General features: G+C 49.0%; 1 protein-coding gene across 2 annotated transcripts in view; it reads left to right on the top strand.

The window, feature by feature from the left end:
• Positions 1 to 1,700: 1,700 nt before the first annotated feature.
• The window catches only part of SCYL1 (SCY1 like pseudokinase 1), a 28,916-nt gene continuing 11,269 nt past the window's right edge, over positions 1,701 to 19,347 (top strand). For both annotated transcript variants that reach the window (XR_005583066.1, XM_039482474.1), the window contains exons 1-13: positions 1,701 to 1,903; positions 3,620 to 3,760; positions 4,867 to 4,989; positions 6,145 to 6,365; positions 7,285 to 7,375; positions 8,630 to 8,785; positions 10,232 to 10,390; positions 11,316 to 11,423; positions 12,032 to 12,145; positions 14,705 to 14,860; positions 15,376 to 15,564; positions 15,797 to 15,872; positions 15,970 to 16,152. Coding sequence is in view for 1 of the 2 variants with exons in the window: in XM_039482474.1 (XP_039338408.1) it covers positions 1,787 to 1,903; positions 3,620 to 3,760; positions 4,867 to 4,989; positions 6,145 to 6,365; positions 7,285 to 7,375; positions 8,630 to 8,785; positions 10,232 to 10,390; positions 11,316 to 11,423; positions 12,032 to 12,145; positions 14,705 to 14,860; positions 15,376 to 15,564; positions 15,797 to 15,872; positions 15,970 to 16,152 (1,834 nt within the window). In the remaining variant the exon portion in view is untranslated. The remainder of the gene's footprint in view (positions 1,904 to 3,619; positions 3,761 to 4,866; positions 4,990 to 6,144; positions 6,366 to 7,284; positions 7,376 to 8,629; positions 8,786 to 10,231; positions 10,391 to 11,315; positions 11,424 to 12,031; positions 12,146 to 14,704; positions 14,861 to 15,375; positions 15,565 to 15,796; positions 15,873 to 15,969; positions 16,153 to 19,347) is intronic.

Consider the following 19,347-nt stretch of genomic DNA (forward strand, 5'->3'; position numbering starts at 1 on the left):
CAGTGCCTAGGCCCAGCTTTTAAAAAGTATTTAGGGATTGCTGCACTCAGTGTTTCAATGCCTAACTGATTTAGGAGACATGGCCTAAATCTAATTTTCAAAAGAGATTTAGGTACTTTGGAGCCTAAATCCATAGGCTTTTGGGTCCTAAGTGCCTAAATCCCTTCTGAAAATTAGATTTCTGGTACTAAATCGGTTAGGCATTGCAACACTGAATGTAGCAATACTTAAATACCTCAAAATCAGGGTTCAAAACGCCAGAAGCCAAAGCCCTATTGCAGGGGTGGGGAACCTATGGCCCGTGGGCTGGATCCGGCCCGTTGCTTACTTTCATCCGGCCTGTGCCTGGGCGGCGGGTACCATAGGTTGGAGGAGGCTGTGCCTCCCCAAACAGCCAGGTGTAGACCTGCCCATGCTTCACCCTGCCCAGGCCTCCTCCTCTCCTATTTACTGCCATGCAGTGTGCAGTTCCTCCAGTCCCCCTGTGCTCCAGCTGGGGCTGGGCGGGTTGCGGCGGTACCGCTCATCTGCCCTCCTAGCGCTCCGGGACTGGGGATGCTGTGGTCACGCACTGCGTGTCTTCCCAGTGTTCTGGGGCTGGGAAGGCTGTGGCTGTGCGCTGTCCGCCTTCCTGGTGCTCCGGGGCTGGGGCCACGTGCCACCCGCCCTCCCGGCACTCCTCTGGGGCTGGGGAGCTAGCCTGGGGCGGGGCCGGTGGCCATGCTGGGGGGGCTCAGGGCTTCAAGGCAGAAGGGGTGGGGCTGGGGGCTTTGAATCAGACTCTTGCTTTTTACTTGTGTGTGGCCCGCGATTGATTTTTTTCTGGGAGTCAATGGCCTAGTATAGAAAAAAGGTTCCCCCTCCTCTGTCCTATCGTGTGAGGTATAGATTAATAGATTTTAAGACCAGAGAACCTCACACAGTAAGTGATTTCTGCATTAAGCTAATAATCTCTGTTTGCGCTTGAACAGATTGTTTAGAAAGACATCTAGCCTTGATTGAAAGACTCCAAGTGATGGAAAATCCACCACAGCTCAAGGCCAACTATTCTAGTAGTAGTTAATCACCGTCCCTTTTAAAAATTTGCACTATATTTCTAGTCTGAATTTGTCAAGCTTCACAATAATACCTAGCTCCTAGATAGCATCTCTAGATCTGAAAGTGCTTGTCAAGGGAGGTCGGTATCATTACACCCATTTTACAGAGGGGGAAACTGATGCACAGACAGGTGAAATGTCTCGTCCAAGGTCACCCAGCACAGCTAGGAACAGAACACATATAATTTCTCAGTTATACTAGACAAATAAAAATCAGTTCCCCACAAAAAATGTTGGGGGTGCTGGTGGTCATCTCAGGGTTAGAACAGAGACTGGGAGACAGAGTTTTATTCCTGACTCAAGGAGGAGAGCCTGGGTTAGTGGTGGAGCAGAGAGTGGGAGGCAGGACTCCTGGGTCCCATTCCCAGGCTGTCACTCACTTGCTGTGGGACCCTGTGGACTATCAGGTGGCCTCTTTGTGTGCCTGGACAGCTCCACCAGCAAAACACAGGCAGCAACTGGCAGGAGCCCTGAGGCCCTTCTGCCCCATACCGGAGTGTGCGGCTCCGGGATTAGCTCTGCCCCAGGCCTTCCCCTCCCCCATCATCGCTCTCCTGCTCAGCCCCTCCCAGCCTCCTTCCCCGCTCCCCCCACCGCAGCGCCGCGCTCTCTGCTGCCCCCTGGCGGCCCGTCTGCTCCGCGCAGCCCGGAGGAGCCGGATCCCGGTCCCGGAGCGGCCCGGCCGGACGATGTGGTTCTTCTCCCGGGACCCGGTCCGGGATTTCCCCTATGAGTTCGGCGCGGAGGCGGGCGCGGAGCGGGGGGAGCCCGCGGGGCCCTGGCAGCTGCACCGGGGCAAGAGGAAGGTGAATCCCCCCCTTGGGCCCGGCCCGGCCTCCGCCCGCCTGACGTGGCGGGGCCTCCCCGGTCTGGAGCCGCCGCCACCGGGACCGCCAGCCCGGGACACGGGGAGGTTTCCAGGCTTCCTCCTCCCCAGCCTGGGGTACGGGGGGAGGTTTCCAGGCTCCCCAGCCAGGGGTATGGGGGGGAGGTAGGTTTCCAGGCCTCCCCCTCTCCAGCCCGGGGTACGAGGGGGGGCTGTTGTTTCCAAGGTCCCCAACCCGGGATACGGCGGCGGGGGGGAGAGGTTTCCAGGCTCCCCAGCCAGAGGTACGGGTGGGAGGTAGGTTTCCAGGCCTCTCCCTCCCCATCCCGAGGTAGGGGGGAGGTTTCCAACCCCCACCCCCAGTCCGGGGTTCAAGAGTGGGTTTCTAGGCCCTCATCCCTTGGCCGGGGTGTAGAGGGTATCCAGGCTCCTCTTCCCCAGCCTGAGCTAGAGGTGGGGGATATAGGCGGAGGGTGGGGTTCAAGCCCTGCTCTTGGTGCAAAGGGGGAGTTTGAGAGAGCTCTTGGACGGAGACAGGGTTTCCAGGACCCCCCAGAACAGGTGTTTAATGATCCCCAGAGTTTTGCTTCTCCCCTGGTTTATGGGAGGGTGTGGTCCAAGCCTCCACTCAGATACTGTTCTCAAGGATAGAAGGGGTTCCAGGGGGACCCCACTAGGATGGAGGGATGTTTCAGGGGGCCCTCTAGGCTATTCTTTCCGCCAGTACCAAGGATTTTCAGGGTCCCTCCAAGCTCTCCCCACTCCTGAGCATCCCCAAAAATAAAGGTCCAGGGACCCCCAATTGAGGGCTTCTCTAGTTCCTCCTTAGTCTCAAGGGCCTCCCCCATACACACACACACACATCACTTTCCAAAGCAGCTGGGGGACATCCAAGGTCCGGATCTAGTACTAACTGTAGTCCCCTAGGGTCAGGGGACAAATAGCAGCATGAAAATGGGAGGTTTTAGCCTGCTTCCAGAGTGGCTGCTGTGTTCCACCCGAAAGGCAGACAGTTACCCTCATTATAGGGTCCATATAATAATAATAGTAATAATTATTTAATACCTAGCTCTGGTACGGAGCTTTTCATCAGTAGATCACAAAACCCCCTTTCAAAGCAAGTTGGTATCATTATCCCCATTTTATATGTGCGGAAACTGAGGCACAGAGTGGGGATGGGACTTGCCAAATGTCATCTAGCAGGCCAGTAGTTGAGCCTGGAATAGATCCCAAGTTTTGTGAGTGCAATGCTCTGTCCACTAGACTACATTGCCTCCCCGAAACAGATCATCCCTGACTCCCCCCCCCCCCCCATCCCACATGGGAGGAAAGATGAGCCAGCAATTTGAATGCCAGCATGGGACACAGGAGACCTGGGTTCAATTCCACAGACCTTGGGCAAGTAAGAACATAAGAACGGCCATACTGGGTCAGATCAAAGGTCCGTCTAGCCCAGTAGCCTGTCTTCTGACAGTGGCCAATGCCAGGTGCTTCAGAGGAATGAACAGAACAGGGCAATCATCAAGTGATCCATCCATCCCCTGTCACCCATTCCCAGCTTCTGGCAAAGTCATGTCCTTTTTCTGTGCCTCAGTTTCACCATCTGTACAATGGGGATAATAGCGCTGCTCAGATACTATAGGACAATAGACATCCTTAAATAAATAGCACATAACACTTCTTTGTTTTTCTTCAGACCACAGGGGATCTGGTATCTGTTTTTGTCTATGAAGTTAAACCTAATTCGGATGAACAGACACAGGTCGCCAAGGCAGCTTTCAAACGCTTTAAAACCCTCCGACACCCCAATATTCTGTCCTACATCGATGGATTGGAGGTACTGGTTATGATTTTTATTTGTGGCGGTACCTAGCGTCTGTTATATTTATGATTTCGTATTGTGGCCATGTCCACAGGCTTTGATGATTATGATTTTGGTTTGCGGTAGCGTTTGAGGCCCTGAACAGGGCTGGATTTGAATCACATCTGGCATGGAGTAAAGGGTGATCTCTGCCCCAGACTGTGTTTCCTATGCTGAAAAACACCAATGCTTAGGGTGCTGGCTTGATACTGTATGGAATTATGTTATTTATCGGCTGCCTTTATGAAACTGCAGCCAACCCTGAATCTGGATAAAGCGGTGTGACCCGACATGTCCAGCTTGCAATGGGACAGCACAGTGTATAACGCTTTTGTCTTCCTATAGTGGATGCATTTATTTATTATCTGTTTACTTGTATTATGGTAGGGCCCAGCAACCCTGAACAAGATTGGCGGTCCTCTTTAGGGCACCGCATGGATCCTGACAGAGATCTGGGCCTTTTGCCATGCCAAGGCTGTATGCTGGACCCCCTAATGGGGATGGGTCAGTCAGTGTTGGCTGTGGCAGTGGTGTCTGTGCAGTGGCTGGCACGAAGGGTCCCTTGATCTTATTTGTGGGGGGATCTGTGTGGAGCCTGGCACAATGGGGGTCCCTGATCTTGCTGGGATGTTTGTGTCTGTGCAGTCCCCTATCTTGGTTGGGAGATTTTGCGCAGTGACTGGCAGTAAGGGGTCCTTGCTCTCAATTAGTGGGGGAAAGGAGAGCATTGTGCAGTGCCTGGCACAACAGCGGCCCCAGTCTCAGTTGGAGGGGGGTTGTGCAGTGCCTGGCACAACAGGGGCTCCAGTCTCAATTGGGGATGGTCTGTGAAGTGCCTCTCTGATCTCAGTTGTGGGGGTCTTTGTGGCGTCCTACCCGACAGGATCCCTGATCTCAGTTGTGGGGGTGGTCTGTGCAACGCCAGGTCCAACAGGACCTTTCGATCTTGGTTGGGGCTTCACAATGCTACTATACTACTACTAATAATGTGCCCAGCACAAAGGGGCTCAGGTCTCAGTTGGAGCCTCTAGGTGCTTCTGTAACAAAAAGAAACATGGTGTTTTTTTTGCGGGGGGGGATAGACAGAGAAATGTTTGCACGTGGTGACAGAGCCTGTGACATCTCTGAGTACTTACCTGAAGTCGAAAGCAGACTCTGGCGGGCTAAACGAACAGGAGATATCGTGGGGTCTCCATCAGATTGTGGTAAGATACAGTGATTTCAAGCATGCCTGTGTAGAAAATCCTAAATCACCAACTCCTTTGCCCATAGCCCCCAGCCTTGGTTGCCCCTCAGCTTGGCAGAATTAGATTTTTATTGTTTTTAATTTTGACAGATAATATTGATCTTTATTTTTAACATGTTTTCCAATTTTGATTGGTTTTAAAATTTCACAGTTGCAGGAAATTATGGGAGTGGGGTTAGACAATAGGGGTCTCAGGCTAATTATTTAATGGCAGTAGCTGTTGAGATTCAAAAAGTTAAGGCTTTATTGCCGTTAAAACAAACTGTCAACTTCACGTCAGAAAATAAAAAGTAAATATCCTTTAATCAAACTCTACTATGTGCTTAAACAGCATTTTTCTTACTTTGCCTTTCTGTACATTTCTGTTATTGAAGGAGATATTTTTTTGTTGATTTGTGTGTACAGTGAAATCGAGATTTACCAATAAAAATCTAATCTTTCCAAGTCTAGTTTTAATGGAGCAATGTGCTGACATAGTAATAACGATAATTTATTTTGCTGTGCCCTGGTGAGTTTTCGAGTTGTGCCCAGACAGAACACACCTCTTCTGCTTCTTCTTTAACCAGGTATAGCTGTTGAGGGCTGCAGTCCTGCCAATGATCCCTTGATCTGTCCAGGGGTAGAACTGTCCAGGTTAGACCCAACTGAGGTTAGAAAGAGACTTCTGCCATTGCCCACTATGTTATCTTATTGTCTGATCCAGGATGTTGGGGTAAACCAACTATGAGTCAAGTGAATAGCATTATCCCTATTTTATAGATGTGGAAACTGAGGTGTGGAAAAGGAAGGTGACTTGTCCAAGGGCACACAGGGAATCAGTTGCAGAGCTGGCAATAGAACCCAGGAGTCCTGACTCCCAGCCCCCCCCCCGCTCTTTTCTCACAGCTAGACCCCACTTATGACCTACAGCTAAGAATGGAACCCAGGAGCCTTGGCTCCCAGACTCCCCTGCTCTAACCCACCAGACCCCATTCCTGTCCTAGACCTGGAAATGGAACTCAGGAGTTCTGACTCCCAATCCCACCCCTCAACTAGACCATTCTGTCTCTAAGGTTCTTCTCACGAGGGTCCCAGCTGATTGCTCCTCTCACTTGTCCTTCCCTTGCCTTTCCAGAAAGCTCTCAGCTTCCTGGTGAATGACTGCAACCTCATCCACAATAATGTGTGCATGGCTGCTGTTTTTGTGGACCGCGCTGGTGAGTGGAAGCTGGGTGGCCTGGATTACATGTACTCGACCCAGGGTGACAACACCCCGCCTCGGAAAGGGATCCCTGAGCTGGAGAGATACGACCCACCAGAGAAAACAGACAACAGCAAAACCCCTGGGGAGAAATGGTGAGTGGGAGATGGGGAGGGGCCCGTTACTCTCCTCCCACCCTTTTATCTAGTTAGACTGTAAGCTCTTTGGGGGCAGAGACTCTCTCACTGTGTGACTGTGCAGTGCCCAGTACGATGGGCCCCCTAATCTCAGCTGAATGAGGTCTGCAGTGCACGCGGCACGACAGAGGCCTCCCAATCTCTGTCAGGGCCTCTCTAGACACTACCGTAATACAAATAGATTTGTAGATGTTAAGACCAGGAGGGACCATTATGTCTGACCTCTTGTTTAACACAGGCCAGAGAATTTCTCCCTGTCATTCCTTCATTGAGCCCAATAACTAACAAAGCCCAGGGTCTAGAAGGGAGAGGCTGTGAGCTCTGCTTAGTGTGCCGTACATGCATTGCTGGGGTTTTATTGTTATTTCAGGGACCAGTTCCATATTACCCTCCTCATTGTTAATTCACTCTGTGATCTTTCTCCAGTCACCCTCCATGACCTAGTCTTTCTTTCTCCACAATGTCCTGCTGTGTGCATGTGCAAGAGCCTTTTCCTCCGCAGCCCCTTACCCTCAGGAATCCTCCTCCCTGCATCTCTCAATCTGCTCTTCTCTCAGTTCACCCGGCACCTGCTTCTTCTCTGTGTGTGCAGGACGCTTGTGTGCAAACAGAATTGCTGTATCCCCCTCTACGGCCCGTTCTGCTTATCTAATCCTTGCCACCTCTTGACAGTGTGTATGCACGTGCATGCAAGAGCCTCCGTCTCATTTCAAGCGTCCCTATTGTTTATTTTCCTGCATAGCCCTTCTGCCTAACCCTAAAGTGTCTTGGGGTGTAGTTTGTATGGATCATGCTATGCAAAATACAGCTGGGTTGCATTTTCCTTCCCCACGGGGAAACCACTGGGAAAGTTACATCGGTTCTTCTGCTGTGCCAGGTCTGCGGATATGTGGCGTCTTGGCTGTCTGATCTGGGAGGTTTTCAATGGCACCCTGCCCCGCCCGTCCTCCTTGCGATCCCTCGGCAAGGTAATGTGGTCAGTCCCCTTCCCACCTGCTCTGTGACAGGGCCTGGCAAAGTAATTAATCAGCAGTTCCGCCTGGCTCCAATCCCTCTACTTGTAATATTACACCGGTGGGTGGATTGTTGGCAACAGGAATCAAACCCGGAATCAGGAGCCTCTGTGACGTGTGCTGAAAGAACCAAGCTGTAGCAGACTCATCAACCTCTGTCTGTGGCCCAGCCATGGCTAGAGGGGGACAGCACCACGTGAAAAGTTGATTGCTGGTGGGTTTCGCAATATGCTGTGTGGGATGAATGTGTCTTTCAGGCCCCATTGACTTCAGTAATATTAGACCCTAGCTCTTATGTAGCATTTTTCATCAGTAGATCATAGAGGCTTTACAGAGGAGGTTAGACCCATTATTCCCATTTTACAGATGGGGAAACTGAAGCACAGAGGGGGCAAGATGTTACCCAGCAGGCCAATGGTAGAGCCAGGAATAAAACCAAAGTCTCCTTTGTCCCAGTTCGCTAGGCCACATGCCCCAGAGCTAACTGTCAACTTCACCCTGTTAATGTGAGGGTGAGTCGATGCAGTTTTCTATAGGGGTGCATTGGTGGGGAACTGGTAGCATATTGCCCTGCGTCTGTCCATCCTGTAGCTAAATAGTGGCCCTTCTGTTTTGTTTATTGGCCAGACTTATAGGAGCATGACAAGGATGTGCAGGTACTATTCCTTACGCAGTCCCTTATGGAGCTGTGCAATTTAAAACGGGTTGTTAAAGAGTTCTGTGGTTGTGCTGTAGAATAGCAGTGGAGTGCAATAGATAGGGCACAAACTGGGAGCTGGGAACTCTAGAGGGATTGGGGTCTAGGGGTTAGAGCAGGAGGGGCTGGAAGTCAGGGCTCCTGAGTTCTACTCCCAGTTCTGGGAGGGCAGGGGTGGGAAGTCTAGTGATTAGTGTGAGGGAGGGGAAGCAGCCAGGACTCCTGGATTCTATTCCCAGCTTTGGGAGGGGTGGGGACAGGAGTCAGGATTCCTGGGTTCTCTTCCCAGTTCTGCCATGGAGTTGCTGTGTCACCTTGGGCAGCTCAGCCTGTTTTCCTGTGCCCCAGTTTCCTCATTCCTAAAACAAGGATAATGAGATCCATTGGCCATTGTCAGCTGCTTTGCCATCCAAGCTGAAAAGATCCCAAACTAGTTAGTATACATAGCAAATGCTTAACACACATGGGGGACACCTCTTCCTGACTGTAGAATCTGTGTATCCTCTCTCCAGATCCCCAAATCGCTGGTCCCCCACTACTGTGAACTGGTGGGGGCCAACCCCAAAATCCGCCCCAACCCTGCCAAGTTCCTCCAGAACTGCCGGGGCCCCAATGGCTTCATGAAGAACAGCTTTGTAGAGACCAACCTTTTCCTGGAAGAGATCCAGGTGAGAGCGATGTCTGTAGCCTTGTCACCTCCGGTCAGGAGGGGTGGAAAGGATTAGAACTCCTCTGTGTAGGCCAGAGGTGCCCAAGACAGTGTCCAGTCAATTGCTGGGGCTTGAGGACCCCCTGCATTGGTTTATGGTCCCACTGAACTTGCCTTGGGCAGTACTGACCTTTGTCTTGGGTCCGTTATATGCTCCTTTGATGGGGAAAAGTGGCTTCCGGAGCACAATTAATTTTAGGGGGAGGTTGAGAAGGAACTGGCTGTGGTGGGGAATGGGATATGAGGCCCTTCCCCTCCAGAGGGCACCAGCCCTGAGGGGGAGACTAGCTGGATCAGGGAGGTGGGGAATGGGATGTGAGGCCTTTCCTCTCTAGGGAGTACTGGCATCAATCCTGCTGCAGGGTGTGGGGACTGATTGGCTTAGGGGGCAGGGAAAGGGGTAAGGTGTCTTTTCATTCCACAAGGCATTAGTTCTGATGTGGCCCCAAGTTGTGGGAGAGACTGGTGCAGAGGTGAAAGTAAGCTGGTACGGTCCGGTACGGCATACCGGCAAGAGCCGCAGGCAGCCCAGAGCCCTTTCAATCCCAGCCACAGCTCTGGCGGTCAGGCTGGGGCTGGGATTTAAAGGGCTCAGAGCTCCCCGTGGCTGCGGGCAGCCCAGAGCCCTTTCAATCCTGGCCATGGCTGGGATTTAAAGGGCTCAGAGCTCCCCCCTGCTGCTGGCAGCCCAGAGCCCTTTAAATCCCAGCCGCGGCTGAGATTTAAAGGGCTCAGAGCTCCCCCCCGCCGCGGGCAGCCCAGAGCCCTTTGAATCCCGGCCACGGCTCTGGCAGCCGGGCTGGGGGCAGGATTTAAAGGGCTCTGGGCTTCCCTCAGTGGCAGGAGCTCTGGGCCCTTTAAATCTCTGTCCCAGCCCCGCAAAGCTTGGGTTTCCCCCTGGCAGCCAGAGCCCTGGGCCCTTTAATTTGCCCCTGAGCCCCGGGGGGCTCCCAGCCACCTCTGCAGCTGGGAGCCCCTGGTTGATTTAAAGGCTCTGGGTCTCCCAGCCACAGCTGGTTCCCCAGGGCCTTTAAATCTTGAGAGGCCCCGCCTCTTCAGGAGGAGGCCACGCCCCCCTCAGGACTCTGGCAGTACCGGTAAGTCCTATAAGTTACTTTCACCCCTGGACTGATGGGTTCAGGGTTATATAGGATAAAGACCACTTCAACTTTAAGTCACTGGTTCAACTCCAGCCCATGTTAGCAGAGCTGGAAATTCATGCCCCTGTGTGGTAGAACAAGAATTTACTATTTCCATCCATTTCCTAGTGGGAGAGGAGACTGCGCCATCCAAGCCACCATTGTCATTGGTTCTCTTGTTGGCAGCTTCAAAGGGCAGAATGGAGCCACAAGGAGCAGGCTAGTCTGCCCAGTGACCCCATTTCCCTTTCCCCCTGTCCTGGCAGATTAAGGAACCAGCAGAACGGCAGAAGTTCTTTCAGGAGCTGAGCAACAACCTAGACACCTTCCCCGAAGATTTCTGCCGGCACAAGATCCTCCCACAGCTGCTGACGGCCTTTGAGTTTGGTAGCGCTGGTGCTGTCATCCTGACCCCACTCTTCAAGGTGAGCTGCTGTTCTAATGTTCCTCTGTTTACATCTTGTGACGGGATGGGGCTACAGGCCTGTTTCCAGTCTCTGGGCATTCTGAGGATTGTAGTTCCCAGAGCGAGCAAGGACTGCTAGCAAGTGGACTTTGCTTGTGGGGAGGGGAGAGCAGTTGCTTCTGGAGATCTCCTGCGACTGAGCAGGACCTATGGAAGTGACAGGGAGGAGACAGGCAAACACAAAGTAACACTATAGGGACAGTTCAAAGTGGGAGCAGACTGTTGCTCTGTTCGCTAGAGCCCCAGAGGGCTGGATCTCCACCTGTAACTCAGTGAAGTTGGGGGAGAGAGCCATTTTAGAGCTAAACTGCCCTATTAAGGGGTTGCGCGCTTCGTAGCTTCTGTAGGCTGCACACGTTGCATACACCAGGGGTCCTTGCATCTCTCCATTTCCCGCACAAGTGGCCTGTGAACCACCCTCTCATTCAGGGACTCCCTGCAACGCCCACCTCTCATGGAGGGCTGGATGTGCTACATTCACTCCGCCTATATTAGAGTCCTTGATTCTCCCTCCATGCCAGGGCTCTGTGTGCTCTCTCATTCCCACCCCCCACTTCCCTTACTTTCCCCCACCCCATGCCAGGAAAAGGGAAACTGAGGCCATCACTACACATTCCTCATCGTGTGTGTATGTATGTATGTAAAAATATGGGGACTCCATTCCTGAGATACATGGACCATGTTGGAGATGGTGCCAAGAGCTGATGTCAGTACTCCAGGAACATCTACAGATTAATTTCTTGGTGTGGCCCAGCTAGGATTATCTTATCTCTGGAAGGCTCATGGGCCCACCTCACCACTTTCCATCTCCACACTAAAGCTTTGCATGTCCCTCGTCTCCTCCGGAATCAAAGCCTCCTCTTTAACTTCCAGTATTTTTGCAGGTGGGGAAGTTCCTGAACACTGAAGAGTATCAGCAGAAGATCATTCCTGTCATCGTCAAAATGTTCTCCTCCACCGACCGAGCCATGAGGATACGGCTGCTGCAGCAGGTCAGTGATCAGCCTGGCTTCGCATCTGTGCACTTGGGCGGATCCAGGGCTCAGACGGATTGGCAGGAGCAGTATTTTTTTGTTCTTGTTAGAACAAGGAGGGGATGGGGAGTCTGAACTTTTGGGTTCTGTCCCTGGCTCTGGGAGAGGAATGGTGCCTGTCTAGTGGTGAGAACCAAGGAGAATGGGAGTTGGAACTCCTGGGTTCTTGTCTCAGCTCTGGGAGGGGAATGGTTTTGTGGCTAGATCAAAGAATTAGCAGACCGGATTTTTGGGTTCTGCTTTGGGAGAGAGTTCCTCTTAGTTGTTAGGACAAGGGGACTAAGAATTAGGTCGCCTGGGTTCTGTGCCCAGCTCTGGGAAGAAGCGTGCTGCAGGGGTGACTCGGAGCCAGGATTTCTGGATCTGTTCCTGGCTGTGGAAAGATGTGATGTCAAGGGCTTAGAATAGGTGATTGGGAATCAGGACATCTGGGTTCTCCTCTTGGCTTTCCCCAGATGGTGTTGAGCCCTGATAATTTTGACTGTGCATAGATCTTCCTCAGCACTAGACCAAACATTAAGTCCTGACTGGTGGCACATACGTGTGTGTGTGTGTGTGTGTTGCAGATGGAAAACTTCATCCAATACCTCAACGAACCCACCGTCAACACCCAGATCTTTCCCCACGTTGTGCATGGCTTCCTGGACACCAACCCAGCCATTCGTGAGCAGACAGTGAAGGTAGAACAACAGAAGGGCTAATGTGATCTTTGGATGTATAAATGGGGAACTCAAGTAGGGAGGTTCCATTACCTCGGTATCTGGCACTTGTGCAACCACTGCTGGAATACTGTGTCCAGTTCTGATGTCCACACTTCCAAGAAGGATATGGATAAAGTGTAGAGGGTTCAGAGTAGAGCCAGGAGAATGATTAAAGGGTTGAAAAACCTGCCTGACAGTGAGAGACTCCAGAAGCTCAATTAATTTAGCTTATCAGAGAGAAGTTTAAAAGGTGACTTGGTCACAGTCTGTAAGTACATACATAGGCCACAAATCTTTTTTAATGGGCTCTTCGGTCTAGCAGAGACAGGTCTAATAAGACCTAGTGGTTGGAAGTTGAAGCTAGAAAAAGTCAGACTGGAAATAAGGTGCACATTTTTAATAGGATAAATAACCATTGGAACAACTTGCCCACCCTCTGAAAACTAGATCCCTTTCCAATGTCTCTAACTGAGTCCTCTCCCTCCCCCACTCCCCTTGGGCCTGGATTCTGTTTCCAGCTTTAACAACGAGGAGTCCTTGTGGCACCTTAGAGACTAATGAATTTATGTGGGGACTAACAAATTAGTCTCTGAAGTGCCACAAGGACTCCTCGTTGTTTTTGCTAATATAGACTAACACGGCTACCACTCTGAAACCTGTTCCCAGCTTTGCCATTCATCTCGGGCAAGTCACCCACCTGTCTTTTTCCCCCATCTGAAAAATGCAGATAGTGATAGTGATCCTCCTTTGTAAACTGCTCTGGTATGTATGAATGTTAAGAGCTGGATATTCCCCCTTTTTGATCTGAGTAGTTAGCCAAAATTTGGGGTCCCCCAGGCTGTTTGGTTAGGAGGAGAAATTGATGATAGCATCAGGTTTTCTTTGATGCAATCCTGTTTATTTACAAAGAATGTAGAGTGTGCTGTTTCTCTGAACACAGCAGGAATCAAACAACAGGACATCTCTTTGTTTGATGTTTCTTTGCTCGCAGCTGCTTTCAGCCAGTACTCTGCTCAGAAGCTCTCTCTTGGCTTTTTCTCAGGGTCCTTTCCAAGTGCTTCTGTGTCTGGTGCATCCTGGCTGTTTTCTCTGCTCACCCCTCTACTAAAACAATACCCAGGGAAGCCCCTCTGCCCCCTGAATGCAAATGCCTGAGCAGCCTCAGGAGCCAAAACACACGTTTTGTTTGCAGGCCCCCTAATGTTTCAGCTCTGAGTCCATAAAGAAGCTTTAATAGCTTCTTACAACTCCCTTTAATGAAGGGCAGCAGTTACCACCTTCTCTCCCAGTTTTAATTAGCTTTAACCCAACCTTTGCCACTATCCTAAGGCGATTCATTGCAGACAAAGGGCTATAGAAATGCCTGTCACTGCAGGACATAGTGTCAGATCCAAACCCCAAGGGATGTTACTCTGTTGCCTGATTTTGGGACAGTTACTACCATTATTATATGTTTGTACAGTGCCTGAAACAATGGGGCCCAGACTTGTCCTTAAACTCTCAGGGGGCAGGGTGTGCTGTGTTATTAGAGTTGGCTGGGCAATGGAATTTCCATTCGGTGGGAAATTCTGACATTTCAAAAATGATTTTTGTTCTGATTCCTAAATTTTCCACAGAATGGAAGCTCTGAAAAATTTTGATTTGGAGCCATTGAAACGTTTTGTTTTGATAATGTCAAATTGTTTCATTTTAATAAGGTAAAAGCATTTAGTTTATGTCAAAACAATATATAAATTATACTATAAATTAAAAATTAATATAATATATATGTTGGCGAAATAAAATGAAACCGTGAATCATTTAGCCTCTCATTTTGTATCAATAATGTTGAAATAGTTTGGTGTGTCAAAACACTATAAAATATTAAATGTAAGTCAATACAGTACATATAATCTAATATTAAAATTATTATAATATAGAAGTAGAAACTAAATAAAGTTAAATGAACAGCTGAAACAGTATAAACAAATCGCTTTGACTTCCTTCCATTGAGAATTTTATCGAAAACTACGTTCCCTCACATTGTTTCAGTTTCCACCAGACTCTATTTTTCTATGGAAAATTGTTTTGTCAAAAAGGTTTAGTCCAGCTATCATTATTCTGTTTGTACAGTGCCTGACACAATGGGGCCCAAATCCTCTAAATTCTATTGTGATATAAATGTTGCATAATACTAGTGTCCTACAGAGGATAAAAGCCCTACTACAGCTGTACAACAAGAGATGCTTCTGGAGTTACTCCCTGTTATTAGCCATGCTGTCAACACATCCTATGAGCTAGGGCCTAATGGGTTAGCATTAGACTGGGACTCAGGAGACCTGGGTTAAATTCCTGTCTCTCCCACTTGCCTGCTGGGTGACCTTAGGCAAATCACTTTACCAGCCCCATGGCTCTGTTTCCCCATGTATACAATGGGGATAATAGTACCAACCTCCTTTGTAAGGCACTTTGAGAGCTACTGATGACAAGTGCTGTGTAAGAGCTAGATGTTATTAGACCTGAACTACTCTATGACCAGCATCTTTCCTCCCCTCACAGTCGATGCTGCTGCTGGCCCCCAAGCTGAACGAGAACAATCTCAACATGGAGCTGATGAAGCACTTTGCCCGTCTGCAGGCCAAGGACGACCAGGGGCCCATTCGTTGCAACACCACTGTGTGCCTTGGAAAGATCGGTCCTTACCTCAATGCCAGCGTGAGTAGTGAGATTGTTTCCTGCACTCCAGGAGGACCCGATGCCAGGCGGGATGGGGAAAATAGGGACACAGACCCTGGTTTCTTTCCCAGGGTGATTTCCCTTTAAAATGCCTATTTCTCACCAAGGCTTCAGATGATGCAGAGGAAGATTGTGACCCTCGAATTGTGGATTGTAGATCCCAGCAGTGGTCTAGCTTTCAGGAGAAGGGGACAGGAGGGTTTTGTGGTTGAAGTACCAGCCCAGAGCCTGGAAGGGCCTGGCTTTGATTCCAGGCTCTGCTACAAAGTCAGTGTAACCTTGGGCAAAATGCTTCATTGTTCTTTGGCTGTAAAACATGGATAATCTTCCTTTCTCCCACCCTGTGTCTGTCTAGTCTATTTACACTGAAAACTCATCACGGCAGGGTCTGTTTTTTTATGTATTTGTGCAGGGCTAGCACAATGGGTCTGTGACTGGGGCTCCCGGGTGCTACCATAATACACATAATAAATTGCCCATTCTCTTGTTTCCAGACTAGACAAAGAATTTTGATCTCTGCCTTCAGCCGTGCCACAAAAGACCCATTTGCCCCCTCCCGGGCAGCGGGCGTCTTGGGATTCGCTGCCACTCACAACTTCTACTCTATGAATGACTGTGCATTCAAAATCCTGCCGGTTCTCTGTGCGCTGACAGTTGACCCTGAAAAGACAGTCAGGGATCAGGTGAGTTGGATCTGCAGTGAAATTTGCAGAGCCACCAACTCCAAGCCTCCAGCTCTGATGCCCGGCACAACGGGGGCCTCCAACCTTGGACCAGTCCATTCTAGTGCCCAGTGTGATGGCGGCACCCAATCTCAGTTGGGGGTCAGTGCAGTCACTGGTGCAACAAAGGCTCCCACTGTATGATGGGGGTATCTCTACAGCATATAATAATAAAGTAACTTCAATCTCCTAGACTTTCAAGGCCATTCGAAGCTTCGTGACTAAGCTAGAAACTGTCTCTGAAGACCCATCTCAGCTCTCTGAACTGGGTGAGCGATCCTAATATCGTGCTGAAGTTTTCAGGCATTTAAACACCAGACAGAACTAATGGATGTTTTTCCCCTTTTCTTTCTGCTCCCTTTGCAGAGAAGGATGTTCACGCAGCATCAACCAGCCCTGGGATGGGAGCAGCTGCCAGCTGGGCAGGGTGGGCTGTGACAGGGGTCTCATCGCTTACGTCGAAGCTAATCCGAACAAATGCCGGGACCACGGTAGAACAAACAGCTGTGGAAACCCCCACTGGAGGTGCACCAGAGCCACCCAGTGTCGGTCAGTCTTTGCACAGCTGTAATCTCAAAGCTTGATTTGGGCTTTATTCACCCTGGGGTGGTGGCATCAGAGAATTGAGTAGCCATGCGGCAAATCTCACTGAAGCCAGCAGCACCATCTCAAGCGATAGAAGGAAATGCTTGTTTGCGTGACACGCAGTTAGCCTACAGAAGATTAGCCAGAGTGTAATTATAAGGATGGTTGCCCCTTTGGCTCAAGCAGTTGGTCAGTATTTGGGACTTTGTAGGGTTGTTTCCAGAAAAAGGGAAATCAGTGACACAAGTCAGGTATATTTTTAGTTAGAGCTGAGTGAATACGTGGTTTTTTTGAGGGGGGTGATGGTGGTGGTTGCTGAAATGAAAAACGTTGTTTCAGCTCAAAAAAACACCCGAAGCAAAATGAAAAACACAAAACACTTTTTGTTTGTTTTTTAATCTAAGCTAAATTTGTAAATGAAACTTTTCTAAACAAAAAGTCAAAATTGTCAAAACAAACAGTTTTTTGACATTTTTTGGGGAAAAGAAATAATTTTTTTAACTAAAACTATTTGCAAGCTAAGGGTGAGCTATAGCAAGCTAAGCTATATGGCATATAGTTTTAGTGCCCCTCAAAATGCATTTTTAGCTAATTTACTGTTTGCTGAATTTTGTTTTGCCCAACTTTAATCTTGATGTAATCTTGTTTATTTATAAAGAATGCACACAAAGTCCTGTTTCCCTGAACACAGTAGAACCAAACAACAGCCGGCAGTTTTCTTGATCAGAAATCCTCAAGTCTGCCCCTCTAGCAAGCTTTTCACAGATGTTTGAGGCCAGAAAGGGACCTTGTGATCATCTAGTCTGACCTCTGCTGTAACGCAGGCCATAGGATTTCCTTGTGTTAATTCCTATTTGAAATAGAGCAGGTCTCTTAGAAAAACATCCCATCTTGATTTAAAAATGGACTCTGATGGAAAATCCACTGCAATCCTTGTTAACTTGTTCTATTACCCTCACTCTAACTGTGAATAAAAATGAATGATTTTAATTAAAATAATGAAAGAAATCAGATTTTTTTTCATTTAAATTAATTAAAAAGTAAGCCTACTTAAAATTAAATTTGAAATCTTGATAAACTGTGTTGAGGCCTAAAAATACTAGAGTGAAGCATTTAAATTAAATGAAAAAAAAATATATTAAGCAGTATATATGTGGTGCCAAAGTTTTAAAGAAAATCAAACCACTTAACTGATGGAAATCACCACCTAAGCACCTGGAGCCAGAGTTTGTTGAAGTACTGAGTCAGCTTTTGACAGCAATAGCCTCTTCTGGAGGTGCAGAGAGAATATCTTCCTCTTTTCACTTTATTCGAGAAGTTTAGTTCAATGACTAGTTCATTTGAAGTTAATAAACTGATTGGGAGTTGAAAAAGCAGGAAAGCTTGTATTTCCTCTTCCAGTCTATGAATAATAAATCCATTAATTTTACATACAAAATATGTTTTTAATAAACTTTCATTTTCCAGCACATTTAAAGTAGTTCTATTTAGCTAATACCAAAATTAAAAAGCTAGTTTTGCTCATTGCTAATTGAATTCCACAGATCACAATTAATCACCTAATAAATAAGAAATGCACCATTCATATAATAAATAATAAATTCACCATTTCTGAAATAAAAAAAAGTAAGACTTAAGACTCTGAATAAATGTATGTTAAGCTATATAATTTCTTAAATAAATGTGTAGGGCAGGGGTGGGCAAACTTTTTGGCCCAAGGGCCACATCGGGGTTGCGCAACTGTATGGAGGACCAGGTAGGGAAGGCTGTACCTCCCCAAACAGCCTGGCCCCCACCCCCTATTCGTCCCCTCCCACTTGACTGCCCCCCTCAGAACCTCCAACCCCCCCTGCTCCTTGTCCCCTGACTGCCCCCCCCGGGATCCCACCCCCTTATCCAACCGCCTTGCTCCCTGTCCCCTGACTGCCCTCCTGACCCCTATCCACATCCCTGCACCCTGACAGACCCCCTGGGACTCCCACTCCCAACCCTGTTCCCCATCCCCTGACTGCCCCACCAGAACCTCCGCCCCATCCGACCGTCCCCTCCTCTCTGACTGCCCCCCAGGACCCTTGCTCCCTTACCCAACCCCTCCGCTCCCTACCCCCTTACCAGCAGCAGGAGCTTGCAGCCATGACACCTGGCCAGAGCCAGCTGCACACCCCACGCTGCCCAGCGGGAGTGGCAGGCCCAGAGTGTGGGTGGCGTGGCTGCGGGGGAGGGGCTGGGGAATAGGCTCCCCGGCTGGGAGCTATGGGGCCGGGCTCCCCAGCCGGGAGCTATGGGCCGGATGTGGCCCGCAGGCTGTAGTTTGCCCATGTCTGGTGTAGTGCATCCACCTGGTTAGCAAAAAATAGCATCACATTTAATGTAAAGGCAATATTTAGTTGCAAATCAGCATGTTTTAATGATTACAACCAGTGAAAATAACTTTTGGTTAGGCAAATAATTTAAAAGTACAAATGTAAAATAAAATTAACAATGGATGATTTAAATCCAAGTTTCCTGCTTGCTGATTTAACTCAATTCTCTCTGCACCCTATTCAAAGTGTGTGCTTTATATCCTGTCTCAATTTTTCTAGTTTCCACTTCCAGCCATTGGATCTTGTTAGGTCTTTGTGTGTTACACTGACAAATTTCTGTTCCCCATGTGGGGACTTAGACTCAAGGAGCTCGATCTATGTAGTGTAACAGAGAGAGTTCGGAAGTAACCTGATCTCAGTCTATCACTCTGTGCCCAAGAAACTCTGTCCCTCGTTTCCTCTCTCAAATACTCAGTGCTTCCCTGGGCTTCCTGCCACCAACACGCACAGGCTGCAACTGATCTCCTAGTCCCTGCAGTCTTGGCTCTGACCTGCCAGATGCATTGGTCAATCCCTCCATTCTTTGTAGCTGTCTCTACTACATAAAGTTGCTTAATTGCTCTTTCTGTTGAGACTGCTTGGCGCACCCATTGGCTGTAACTAGGGCTGTGATTGTTTTTGGATCAAAGATTCGGGTGATGGCAGCAATTAGCATCTTTCAACATTAAAATATTAAATGAACAAGGGATTTGGAAGGGATCCCCTGAGGAAATTGATCAGTATAGCCATAGCAGTCCCTGCATTGACAGGCCCTAGCTGTAATAGGAGATAGGAGAAAACTTGGGCGCAGTTCCTC

The sequence above is a fragment of the Mauremys reevesii genome, linkage group 7, assembly GCF_016161935.1.
Source record: "Mauremys reevesii isolate NIE-2019 linkage group 7, ASM1616193v1, whole genome shotgun sequence".
In the NCBI taxonomy this organism is placed as follows: Eukaryota; Metazoa; Chordata; order Testudines; family Geoemydidae; genus Mauremys; species Mauremys reevesii.